This window comes from Dendrobates tinctorius, unplaced genomic scaffold, assembly GCF_039654945.1.
Source record: "Dendrobates tinctorius isolate UK_male_01 unplaced genomic scaffold, ASM3965494v1 ptg000062l, whole genome shotgun sequence".
NCBI lineage: Eukaryota > Metazoa > Chordata > Amphibia > Anura > Dendrobatidae > Dendrobates > Dendrobates tinctorius.
The window spans coordinates 442,902-456,154 of NW_027361730.1; the positions used below are offsets into that span (position 1 = coordinate 442,902).

Here is a 13,253-nt window from a genome sequence, read left to right on the forward strand (position 1 = left end):
CTCTGCCGCTCCGCAGCAGTTCCGCAGTGTACAGTACCAGGTAAGTCTATGGGATTTACAGTCCGCAGTGCACATGCTGCGGTTTTTTCACTGTGGTTTTAACATGTCAATTCTTTCTGCGAATTCCGCTGCGGTTTGCCACCTATTCCATTGTCTAGGTGTCAAACTGCTGGCCAATCCGCAGGTCAATTTACCTGCGGTTTTACCTGCGGATCCGCACGGAAAAATCCGCTGGTGAATCCGCAGCGTGTGCACATAGCCTAAGAAAACCTCTGGTTTTCCACTTTGGAATTAAAGGGAGTCTATCACCAGGTCTTTACTACCCATCAGAGAGCATCAAAATGTAGGGACAGAGACTCTGATTCCGTAAAACGTCACTTAGGCTACTTTCACATTAGCGTTTACGGCCGCAGCGTTGGGCTGCGCATGGCCGCCGCTAAGCCCCGCCCCCTGCCGCGCCTCCACCGGTAGCTCCGCCTATGGATGCATGACGCTGCATGCGTCCTGCGTCCCCTTGTCTTTAGCACTGGGGACGCAGGCCGTGCGCAGTATGCGTTTAGCGGCGCATGCGTCCTTTTGACGCTGTGCCGAGTGCACCAAATTGCAACCTGTTGCGTTTGGCGCTGGTCGGCACAGCGTCAAAAGGACGCATGCGCCGCCAAACGCATACTGCGCACGGCCTGCGTCCCCAGTGCTAAAGATAGGGGACACAGGACGCATGCAGCGTCATGCGTCCGTAGGCGGAGCTACTGGCGGAGGCGTGGAAGGGGCGGGGCTTAGCGGCGGCCGTGCGCAGCCCGACGCTGCGGCCGTAAACGCTAATGTGAAACTAGCCTTACTGGGCTGATTAATGTCATTTTGAATAAATCACTGTTTTATCTACTGCAGATCTACCAGTTGTGAATGCAGAGCTTGGTATAACTCACCCTAAACCACTGATTGGCAGCTTTCTCCCCATGTACAATCAGCAGTGGGGGAGGGGGTTATACAGAGCTTATGAATATGCTGGACTACCCGGCAGCAGGTTTACTAGTCCTCTAATGATAAAATCACTGTTTTGTCAGCAGGAGATTATCAAAATTACAGTAAGCAGCCCAGTAAGTGATATATCGCTGGAATCAGAGTGTTTCTACATTATGATGCTCTGATTAGATTCCAAAAACCTGGTGACAGATTCCCTTTAAGGCTACTTTCACACATCAGGTTTTCGGCGTCAGGCGCGATCCGGCGTCGTGCCGGAACGCCGGATCCGGCAAATGTTTCGTAAAACCGGATGTGACGGATCCGGTTTTCTGCCGGATCCGTCTTTTTCTTGACAGACAAAACCGGATCCGTCTCATCCGGTTCATCCGTTTTTCTACGGATTACGCCGGATCCGGTTTTTAAAATTGACCCTTGTGGCCTTCCGAACGGGATTGGCTACTGGAAAACTATATATAGCATGTTCCTACAGCCCTTCTTTGACAGGTTGTAGAGGAGAAAGTGCAGGTTGGAGAGAAGAGCAAGTTACTGGCGAAGATGGATGTTGTCATTGGAAATATTTTGAAGAATTTGGCGGATTTTATAGCGGAGGCAAATCGTTTGAGGGTGATTGTTCTGGAGAAGGAATCATAGAATCATAGAGTTGGAAGGGACCTCCTGGGCCATCTGGTCCAACCCCCTGCTCAAAGCAGGATTCGCTAAATCATCCCAGTCAGATGTCTGTCCAGCCTCTGTTTGAAGACTTCCATTGAAGGAGAACTCACCACTTCTCGTGGCAGCCTGTTCCACTCATTGATCACTCTAACTGTCAAAAAGTTTTTTCTAATATCTAATCTGTGTCTCTTCCCATTCAGTTTCATCCCATTGCTTCTAGTCTTTCCTTGTGCAAATGAGAATAAAGTTGATCCTTCTACAATGTGACAGCCCATTAGATATTTGTAGACAGCTATTAAGTCTCCTCTCAGTCTTCTCTTTTGCAAACTAAACATTCCCAAATCCTGCAACCTTTCCTCATAAGACAGGGTTTGCAGACCGGTCACCATTCTGGTCGCTCTTTTCTGAACTTGCTCCAGTTTGTTGATGTCTTTTTTAAAATGTGGTGCCCAAAACTGGACACAATATTCCAGATGAGGTCTGACCAAAGAGGAGTAGAGGGAAATAATGACTTCACGTGATCTAGACTGTATGCTTCTGTTAATACATCCTAGAATTGCATTTGCCTTTTTTGCTGCTGCATCACACTGTTGACTCATATTCAGTCTGTGATCTATTAGTATACCCAAGTCTTTTTCACATGTGCTGTCACTTAGCCCTATTCCTCCCATTCTATATAGGAGAGAGCGAGACAGCAGCGCATCAGGCATCGTAGACGACGTTTGTGGATCCACCCCATCACAGCCAAGAGAATGACGCGTGGGGTCTATTCTACACTCTGCATGGACCTTCGACGAAACCCGGATAAATTTTTAGGATATGTTAGGATGAAAATGGAGAATTTTGATTACTTGGTGGAGCGCATTGCACACCTCATAAGAAAAGCGGACACCTATTGCCGCTTCTCTGTTTCACCCGCAGAGCGTCTGATGGTGACTTTAAGGTAAGCCACATTTATTGGATATGCTCGCATCAGAGCACACTTTCACTGCAATCTTGTTGGTGGTAGTTTGTATCTCCAAGTGTTATAGGTCAGTTTTGGTATGTAATGCTGTGATTTAAAACTAATTTATTGTTTTTTAATTCCCCACAGATTTCTTGCAACTGGAGAATCCCTTTCGTCACTGCATTTCCAGTACAGACTCGGGATTTCCACCATATCTGGAATTGTGAAGTACACATGCCGTGCACTGTGGGACTCCTTAGCTGAAGAGTTTTTACCAGAGCCCACAACAGAGAGGTGGATTGAAATTGCTGACAAGTTTCAACAGATATGTCAGTTTCCAAACTGCTTGGGCGCTGTGGACGGGAAACATATCCGCATTGTAAAGCCAGCTGGATCGGTATCGGAATATTTCAATTACAAGAAATATTTTTCAATTGTCCTCATGGCCATCGCTGACGCGGAATACAAATTTATTGCGGTTGATATTGGGGCCTATGGCCGCTCCAATGACTCTCAAGTTTTCAAACTGTCTGCCATGGGGCGTAAACTGTATGGAAACACCTTCCAGTTCCCACCACCTAGACCGCTGCCGCAAACATCTGGTCCACGTATGCCATTTGTCTGTGTAGGGGATGAAGCCTTCCAGCTGTCAGAACACCTTTTGAAACCGTACTCTAGCAGAGGATTGACAAGACCAAAACGCATTTTTAATTACCGCCTCACAAGAGCAAGAAGAATGGTTGAATGTACCTTTGGTATTCTGACAGCCAAATGGCGGGTCCTATTGACTGCGATCAACCTCAAGACAGAAACTGTGGACGAGGTGATCAAAGCGTGCGTGGTACTCCACAATTTTGTTATCTGCAAGGAACCCATTTCCATTGAGGACACCTCTGAAGAAACCACCTTGCAAGATTACCATGACATTACCACTAGAAGTTCTGTGACGGTTTCAGTAATGAGGGACAATTTTGCACTATACTTTATGTCACCTCAAGGCAGAGTACACTGGCAGGATGACAGAGTGTGAAAGATTTGTGCCCTAACCAAACTTGTGTACCTTCTGGACCAACAGTATATACCTTTGCCAACCAAAGTTGGCTATCTTGTCATGGTCTCTATTTTTAGCTTTAGGCCACAGGTGTGTACCTGGTTGTGTTTTATGCAAAGTATTTCACCTTTTAACAAAAGTTGTGTACATTGTTAGGAAATCACCAACAATAAACACAACTTTTTAGGTGAAATACTTTGCTTCAAACACAACCAGGAACACAACTGTGGCAAAAAGCTAAAATTTACCCACAGTTATATACCTAGTTTTGAATACCATTTCACCTTTTAAATACCCTGTATTTAACCTTTTTCGCCGCAGAAAGAAATGACAGACAACCAGTGTAAAATAATTTAACTTTTATTCAAAAATGTTTTTTTTAGTAAACTTTTTTAAAATTTTAATAAACTTGTTTAATAAAGCTTTGAAACTATAAAACTGAAACCATAAAACTGGTCATTTTTATTTAAATACACACATTATAAATCTGTGTAGTGTGTGGTGGAAATACTGCTGTAGGGGCTGCGGGACACTTCGACACTGGGAGTGTGGAGAGAGGACTGGGATCGTGGTGGGGAAGGAACAGTTAGAGGTGAAGGTGTGGAAAAAACTACAGAATGGGTGGACATGTGGGAAGCAGAAGAGGTGGTGGGTGGTGGAGTGGAGGGTTGGGCAGGGACTGTAGGAGCAGATGATGTTGATGGCAAGTTGTATGGGGAAGGAGTTTGGTACGGGGCAGGTTGCTGGAAGTGGGGAGATGTCTGGTACGGGGCAGGTTGCTGGAAGTGGGGAGATGTCTGGTACTGGGGAGTTTGCAGGTACTGGGGAGGTTGCAGGTGCTGGGGAGGTGGATGGTATGTAATAGGAGGGGGAGGATGGAAAGTGGCTGGAGGGGGTGTAGATGTAATAGGAGGGGGAGGATGGAAAGTGGCTGGAGGGGGTGCAGGTGGAGGAACTACTGTGGTGGGAGGAGGAGGTTGGGAGGTAACTTGCTGGAGAGCAGCGTGGCATGAATGCATTACATGCATCTGCTGGGCAGGAGAGAGCGTTTCCATGCGCTCCACAACAGACCTGAAAAAGGTGTGGTTTGGCGAAGATCTTGCTTCTGAATGCATGGTTTGCAGAAGTGTCTTCACCTCCAGAATGCTGGAGTTGATCTGCTGATAGCCTGCGGAGATTTGCTCTGACAAGACTTTTAGACAGTTCTGGAAAGATGCATTCAGATGCAAGAACTCTGGCGCATAAGTCTTTTCCTGACCCCTCTGCCGCTGCCGCCCAGTACCCGCAGGTGTACTAGAGGTGGCAGGGGCAGAAGGGTGGGGTAAAGGGAAAGCGATCTCCTCACCAGCAGCTTCATGTAATGTAGGCGGCCACGATGCTCCTGTGCTGGTGGATGGGACAGATGGGTCGAATGTGTGGGAAGGCTGGGAAGGTGCAGATGTACCGGGGCGGTCGAAGTGTCCCTCGGTGCCGGTCTCCTCAGGGATCGCCTCAGAAGGGTCCAATCGTGCAGGCTCCCGAGTGCTGCTCACCGTGCCGTGGAATAAAGAGAAAAAAAAACAATTAAAATACTGACATGGTATGGCCCTGGCTGAAAAAAAAAATTTACATCTAACATTTTTTTTTCACATGTGGTGTGTAATATTTACCTTCTAGTGACCATTGTTTCCCGGAGGAACGACAGGGCTTCTGCGTACTTGTACTTGCTCCTGCGTCCTCCAGATCCACTTGGGGCCCGCATCTCTTTATTGAACTCCTTCTTGAAACGATCCCTCACAGACCGCCACCGATTCACAATTCTGTTCCCTGAAACGAGAAAGGACAAAGTGGTCAGTATACAACATCAGTGTTTCCCAAACTCCAGTCCTCATGGTCCCCAGGGGTCATGTTTTCAGGATTTCCATAGTAAATAGAAATCCTGAACACATGATCCGTGGGGACCACGAGGACTGGAGTTCGGGAAACACTGGTTTACATCAAGCAACCGGTACTGTATATACTTACGCTCTTTAATCTGGGCCCGAACATCGAGGTCCTCCCAGCGGCCCACAAGGAGCGAACAGATTTCCTCCCAGAGTCGTCGGGTAACGATAAGGTCAGCGTGGCGGCGGTCAGCCATATTCCAGAGCGGCTCCCTTTCTCTGACGAGATCGATGAGGTGGTCCACATCGAGTCCTCCATCCTCACCGTCAGAGTCGGGAGCACGCTGTGAAGGCTGTTAAAGAAAAAGACAAAAATAACATAATTAGCCTCCACAAAAGAAATGAAATAAAAAGTGCAAAAAAACAAAGCAAAAATATTTATACTTACACGCTGGTGACCGCCGCGTTGCTGTCGCCGACGACCCTGGGAGGCACTGCGAGGACCTCTTGGCCGAGCACCAGATTGGGAAGACTAGAGAAGAAAACAAAAAATGTTATGTCTTTGGATGTAGGCATTTGTTTGCTGTGTGTGGTCTGCAGAACATTGTTTTCTATGTGTTGTGTGTAGTGTGATGTTGTGTTTCTGCGTTTGATGCAAAAAACTTACCAATTGTGAGCCCACTCCAGGTGTCTGTCCACCCCTTCCTTCTTCTTTTGGAGCTACTCTTCATCTTGTGAATCCTGTTTTGAAATAAAAGGCAATGAATAGACATATATTACAGAGATGATGGACTTTGGAAATAAAAACTTACCGTCAAACGCTGACGATGCGAGGGAGGGCTCCCAGAAGATGATGTGCTGTCTTCCTGGTGGCCACACTCCATGCCTGTGGGTGGTGTTCCAGCTGCTGCCATTGCTGCTGCTGCTGCTGCATCTATTGGGCGGCTGTTGAATAAAGAGAAACAAAGGGCCAATGAATATCTTGATATTCAATAGCCCTAGTTTGGAGGAATGGGGGATTTGATAATTACCGTCTCTCATCTGCTGCTGGCCTCCCCTCCTCAGCATGTTCCATTTGCTGCTCCATTTGGGGTGGTGGTGGTGCTGATGGTGCTGCAGTGGTCTCCTGCCTTCTCCTGCTGCGCTTGGTTGCTTTCTTGGGTGGCATGTTGGGTGTGGCTGTGGGTCCCACTGTCTTGCTTTTATATATGTCTTGTGGGCAGAGCTACTGAGCATGCTCAGACCAAAAAAAACGGATCCGGCCACCGGATCCGGCTTTCGCCGGATCAGGCGCATTGCGGCGCTCATAGGCTTTCATTGTGTGAAAAAGCCGGACTTGCCGGATCCGGCGTGTCCGGCTTTTTCGCCGGAGACAAAAAATGTTACAGTAGCCGTTTTTTCCAGACGCCGGATCGCGACAAATTGCCGGATCCGGCGAAAACCGGATGAAACGCATGGCCATCCGGCGCAAATGCAAGTCAATGGGGGGGAAACCGGATCCGGTTTCTGTCAAAAGCGCCGGATCGCGCCTGGCGGCGAAAACCTGATGTGTGAAAGAGGCCTAAGGCATTGTGTGCACATACTCCCAGGAGATGTTTCCATGCCATGAATTACCTCAGCACCACTGGGGGACGCAGTCAGGAGTGGGCGCCTCTGCTAGAAAAGCACATTGGCCCTTTGCAACCCAATAGCTCAATATACTGCACTCTTCCACCTGCTTTGGAGGTGAAATGCGCCCTCGGGTGCCTGCACGAATGCTGTGGTCACCCCTACGCTACACATTTTCCCATGGAAATTCATAGCCTCCTTACTATGTAACCAGCCACCTGCAGCTCACCGCTGTTACACTAAAAATTGATACTATAGATCTTTCCTGTACCCTACGGTAGATGGAAATTCATGGCTTGCACCATTGGGAGGAAGTGCTGACAGTGCGCGCTCCCAACCTGCTCACTCAATGAGAGAAAAACAAACAATCCTGCAGCCACAAACACCCTGACTACAACTCCCACAAGGCATAGCGGCTCCCTATAACGCCATCTTCGATAACAGCCGCCAAACTGCCTGAACAGGTAGTCCCTTTTTTTCCTCCCAGAGCGAGGCTTGGAAAGCAATATAGATCACTCCGCCCATCTAGTCTGACTCCTCCTCTCCCTTCTCTGTTTTTAAGTCTTCCTCCGCGACCGGCGCGTCATTATTTGGTGAGGTCACGTGACAGCGGTTCTCGTAGTCGGTTGTATTATTTACGTGTTTGAAGTGGAAGTTCCCCGGAGAGAGAAGACGTCGGCGGCTGTGACAGCACCCGACAGCGGGGTCCAGGGGGAAGCGACAGTGAGGCCCGACCCCTCCGTCATATATATAAACACCGACTGAGACTAAAGCTCCGGTTAGCCGAGCCCGGGGGAAGGAAAAATAAGTCCCGCTTTCTGTGTCAACGTCAAGCCTATTTTCCAGTCCTCAGCACTGCGGCCAGCCGAGAGGGAGACCCCGGGGGGGAGCTGAAGCCATGTCATCTCCCAGCCCGGGCAAGAGGCGGATGGACACGGATGTGGTCAAACTGTATCCTTCTCGGGGTGCCGGGGGTATGTGGGGGGCGCTGGGAGGACTGCGGCTGGGGAAGCCTTCATTGTGGCTGCCATCTTACCTTGTCATGGCTGCTGGACAGCAGTGGCGGAGTGAGGAGGGCAGTCCTGGAGTGTACGTGGCCTGTGTGCTGGGCTCACTATGTACGTACTGTGTACTATATACTGTGCCTCCTGTCTCGGGGGAGCTGATTCCCAGGCTGCTGAGCACAGGGCTGCCATGGCTCCTAGGCCTAGTTATATTTGGTAGGGTGTCACAGATGCAGAGATCTGCCTGGTTTGTGTTGAGCTGCTTTATTGTGCCCATTGCCATAGGCTGATCTCTATTGTGCCCATTGCCATAGGCTGGTCTCTATTGTGCCCATTGCCATAGGCTGGTCTCTATTGTGCCCATTGCCATAGGCTGATCTCTATTGTGCCCATTGCCATAGGCTGATCTCTATTGTGCCCATTGCCATAGGCTGATCTCTATTGTGCCCATTGCCATAGGCTGGTCTCTATTGTGCCCATTGCCATAGGCTGGTCTCTATTGTGCCCATTGCCATAGGCTGGTCTCTATTGTGCCCATTGCCATAGGCTGGTCTCTATTGTGCCCAATGCCATAGGCTGATCTCTATTGTGCCCAATGCCATAGGCTGATCTCTATTGTGCCCATTGCCATAGGCTGGTCTCTATTGTGCCCATTGCCATAGGCTGGTCTCTATTGTGCCCATTGCCATAGGCTGGTCTCTATTGTGCCCATTGCCATAGGCTGATCTCTATTGTGCCCATTGCCATAGGCTGATCTCTATTGTGCCCAATGCCATAGGCTGGTCTCTATTGTGCCCATTGCCATAGGCTGGTCTCTATTGTGCCCATTGCCATAGGCTGATCTCTATTGTGCCCATTGCCATAGGCTGATCTCTATTGTGCCCATTGCCATAGGCTGATCTCTATTGTGCCCATTGCCATAGGCTGATCTCTATTGTGCCCAATGCCATAGGCTGATCTCTATTGTGCCCATTGCCATAGGCTGGTCTCTATTGTGGCCATTGCCATAGGCTGGTCTCTATTGTGGCCATTGCCATAGGCTGGTCTCTATTGTGGCCATTGCCATAGGCTGGTCTCTATTGTGGCCATTGCCATAGGCTGGTCTCTATTGTGGCCATTGCCATAGGCTGGTCTCTGTTGTGGCCATTGCCATAGGCTGGTCTCTGTTGTGGCCATTGCCATAGGCTGATCTCTATTGTGGCCATTGCCATAGGCTGATCTCTATTGTGCCCATTGCCATAGGCTGGTCTCTGTTGTGGCCATTGCCATAGGCTGGTCTCTGTTGTGGCCATTGCCATAGGCTGGTCTCTATTGTGGCCATTGCCATAGGCTGGTCTCTATTGTGGCCATTGCCATAGGCTGGTCTCTATTGTGGCCATTGCCATAGGCTGGTCTCTATTGTGGCCATTGCCATAGGCTGGTCTCTATTGTGGCCATTGCCATAGGCTGGTCTCTATTGTGGCCATTGCCATAGGCTGGTCTCTATTGTGGCCATTGCCATAGGCTGGTCTCTATTGTGGCCATTGCCATAGGCTGGTCTCTATTGTGGCCATTGCCATAGGCTGGTCTCTATTGTGGCCATTGCCATAGGCTGGTCTCTATTGTGGCCATTGCCATAGGCTGGTCTCTATTGTGGCCATTGCCATAGGCTGGTCTCTATTGTGGCCATTGCCATAGGCTGGTCTCTATTGTGGCCATTGCCATAGGCTGGTCTCTATTGTGGCCATTGCCATAGGCTGGTCTCTATTGTGGCCATTGCCATAGGCTGGTCTCTATTGTGGCCATTGCCATAGGCTGATCTTTGTGCTTCCAGCACTTTGTTTCGTCCCTTTAAGAGCTGTCAGAACCTACTTGTTGGTGTTTGCTGTCGCCTGCCTTGTGTGACACGTCCTATATTAATAATCTATGTGTCATCAGGGCTGGATGCAGTCGCCTTATGTCTGTCCTAGTGTTTTTTTTTCTTGTAAGGCAGCACACAAAAGGCTGTTGTCTCTTCAGAACTGGTTCGGGCCCCGTTGCTGATCCTTTCTCCTTGGTCTCTATTGTAGATTAATAAGACCGATTTCTTACTGATGTGCAGGTTCCTCTCCCCAGAGCTTCAATTAGATCGCTAACCACAGGGTACATTGGTGCGTTGACGTTTTAGGCTACACCGCTGCTTCTTTGTTCGCTTCTAGCTTCAGACACAATGATTTCCGAAAGTGTCATTACATTAAATGAGCACACAGAATCCTATTGGACTTTTCAGGTCTGCAATGCAGGATCTCCGGTAAAGAAATGGTCGCCGATCTTCACTAAACACTAGTAATGGAGGATACATGTCCACTATTCTTTTATGCTGTATCTTTTGTGTATAAGGAGGATATGGGTCTGCATTAAGTAGATTTCACACAATTCACCCCCCCCCCCCTTCCTTCCCTCCCTGGGTTGTGCAAAGTTAACTTTGGTGTCTAAGATTGCAGACCTTGTATGCTGCCTAGGGGTCTGTCTGGCACCAATGGCTTTAAGGGGGCTGTGCTAAAGGGAGGGGGGGGGGATTGGCTCTGAAACTGTTTTGTATGAATGTTATTCCTCTCCACCCTTTTATTTTGCTGGAAGTCTATTTGCCCCAGTGTATAAAGTGGGAGAGGACACTATAGGTTTGTTTTTGCTCCCAAGAAATGAAGGTGGTGGGTTTTTTGCTGTGAAAGGGAGTTTTGTCAAAGATGTTTGGTGAAGCGAAGGAGGAATGTGACCCTTCAGTCTCCTCAAGCCTACGTTTAGCACCCAGGCCTAAATTCAGCTGTAGTTCTGATTTAGGAGTTATATTTTAGGAAATAGGCTATAAAAACCTATGTGAATAGTGTCCAACCTGGTAAGGAGGGGGTTAATGTATGGTTACCTTTTTTAGGATCTGTTTTAATACTGAGGTGGAAATGTTTAGGGCTTGGTAATGACAACCAGCCACCAGAAATTGTGAGTCACTGCTGTTTCATTCCCCCTCCCTACGGCTGGCCCTATTTTTATGCCTATTACTTATGACCTTATTCTTGGCTTAGATTTCTACTTGTATTTAAGAAGTTTGTTTGTTTTTTGTTTGGACTTCTTTGTTTGATGTCATGGAGCAGTAAACAGACATCTTGTTGGGGAGACCGGTTTCTCCAAGTTCAGCACCTATGTAGGGAAGAGGTCACGGCTAAGGTTTAAAGGGCCTCGCCAGTGTGTGATGTAAATATGGAGACCCTACCCCCTTCTGTGACTTCCTTGTGAAACTGTTGCATATTACTAGAGCAGATCTGGATCGCTGAGCTGCTTGTTTTGTCAGCTTGCTGTCATATTATTGGCTGCTCTGTTACTACCCGGAAGCAGGGAGAGAGGAGGGCCAAGCAAACAGCTGATCGGTGACAAAGGAAACTGTGCTGTGTATAGGGGCAGACTAGCCATGCAGGATGTGTGCATAGTTGGGAAGTCATTTGGTGTTGCCAAGTAATGACCTTAGCTTAACTTGATTTTTCTGTTTGCCATTGTAGTTTGGACATTGTGAGGATCCTTCAGCTGTGATATGATCGCATGTTGTTACTTTGGTGCAATTGGAAATTTAAAACCAGTAATTTCTTTTTTTTGCATTTTCATGTATGCAGTGATAGACGTGTAGCGATGTATCATCCATCCCATCAATGAGCACGTTGGGTTTCTATTGTATTTCAGGATTGAGAGTCCTCAGTAGTTGATACCTTTTAATGGCTAACTGAAAAGATGGTAATACATTGCAAGCTTTCGAGACTACTCAGGTCTCTTCATCAGGCTAGACTAATACAAAATCTCAAGTCACATATTTATGCACAATACAGCCTAGAAAAAATGCAATAGATAAGACAAGTGACGTGAAGCAGAACTATTAATATGGGAGAGGGAGAAACATAAATTTATGACGAAAGTACAAATTTATGACGAACTTTGACACTCTCAGTGCTGGAATGAATGTGTTGCATGGATTTATGTCTTTTTACATCAATTAAGGAATTTCCTTTTAAAACCTTGCGGGGCAACACAGAACTAGACCCCAATCAGAGGACCATAAAACATCCAGACTCCTTATCTATGAACTGGTCCAATGTTTATATTTGTTTCTCCCTCTCCCATATTGATAGTTCTGCTTCACGTCACTTGTCTTATCTATTGCATTTTTTCTAGGCTGTATTGTGCATAAATATGTGACTTCAGATTTTGTATTAGTCTAGCCTGATGAAGAGACCTGAGTAGTCTCGAAAGCTTGCAATGTATTACCATCTTTTCAGTTAGCCATTAAAAGGTATCAACTACTGAGGACTCTCAATCCTGAATATTTTTCTATCCACTGGCTAACACGGTACAAAGATATACATCTTTCCTGTATTGTATTTCAGTGTTTTTGTACCGCTCCGTAGTTAGTCTGGTCGAATTCACACCAGTTTTCTTGATTTGGAGACCGTTGCGTTGCCCTTATAAACATTGTCTGCTGAGATTGTTTTAGATTTATGGGCAGCTTTAGGCTGTGTGCACACGTAGCATTTTTTTGCGTTTTCGCTGCATTTTTTAACACGTGGTTTTGCTGCGAAAAACGCAAAAAAAAGCATCTCATGCAATCCTATGGCATTCCGCACATGCTGTGTATTTCCATGGCGAAATCGCATCACAGAAAAATACGCAGCATGCTTATTCTTTGTGCACAATTGCGTGAATTCCACACACATAGGAAAGCATTGTTCCGCTTACTTTCCGCATGTGGCTATGCCCACATGCGCAAAGTAGAAAATGTGCAGGTGGTACCCAGGGTCTGGAGGAGAGAAGATTCTCCTCCATGCCCTGGGTACCATATCCCTGTTAAAATAAATAAATAAAGAATTGTGATATTCTCCCCTTCTGGCGTCCCCAGGCATCAGCGATGCTCCCTCCAAGTCCCGTTCCCGGCGATGCCTTGCGACAATGACCTTTGACGTAGTGGTCTTGTGAAACTTCTACATCATCTGCGGTCATTGTCGCAAGGCCATCGCTGGGAACGGGACTTGCCAGGAGCATCGCTGATGTCTGGGGATGCTGCGCAGGACACCGGAAGGTGAGAGAAAAAAACATTTTTTTATTTTATTTTTAACTTTATATTTTTTTGCTTATTTAGTTACAGCAGGGTT

General features: G+C 47.5%; 1 protein-coding gene across 1 annotated transcript in view; it reads left to right on the forward strand.

Moving 5' to 3' along the window:
- Positions 1-7,639: 7,639 nt before the first annotated feature.
- The window catches only part of UBE2H (ubiquitin conjugating enzyme E2 H), a 72,795-nt gene continuing 67,181 nt past the window's right edge, over positions 7,640-13,253 (forward strand). Inside the window, exon 1 of the mRNA XM_073579187.1 lies at positions 7,640-8,053. Within this exon, the coding sequence (XP_073435288.1) occupies positions 8,001-8,053 (53 nt within the window). The 5' untranslated portion in view covers positions 7,640-8,000. The remainder of the gene's footprint in view (positions 8,054-13,253) is intronic.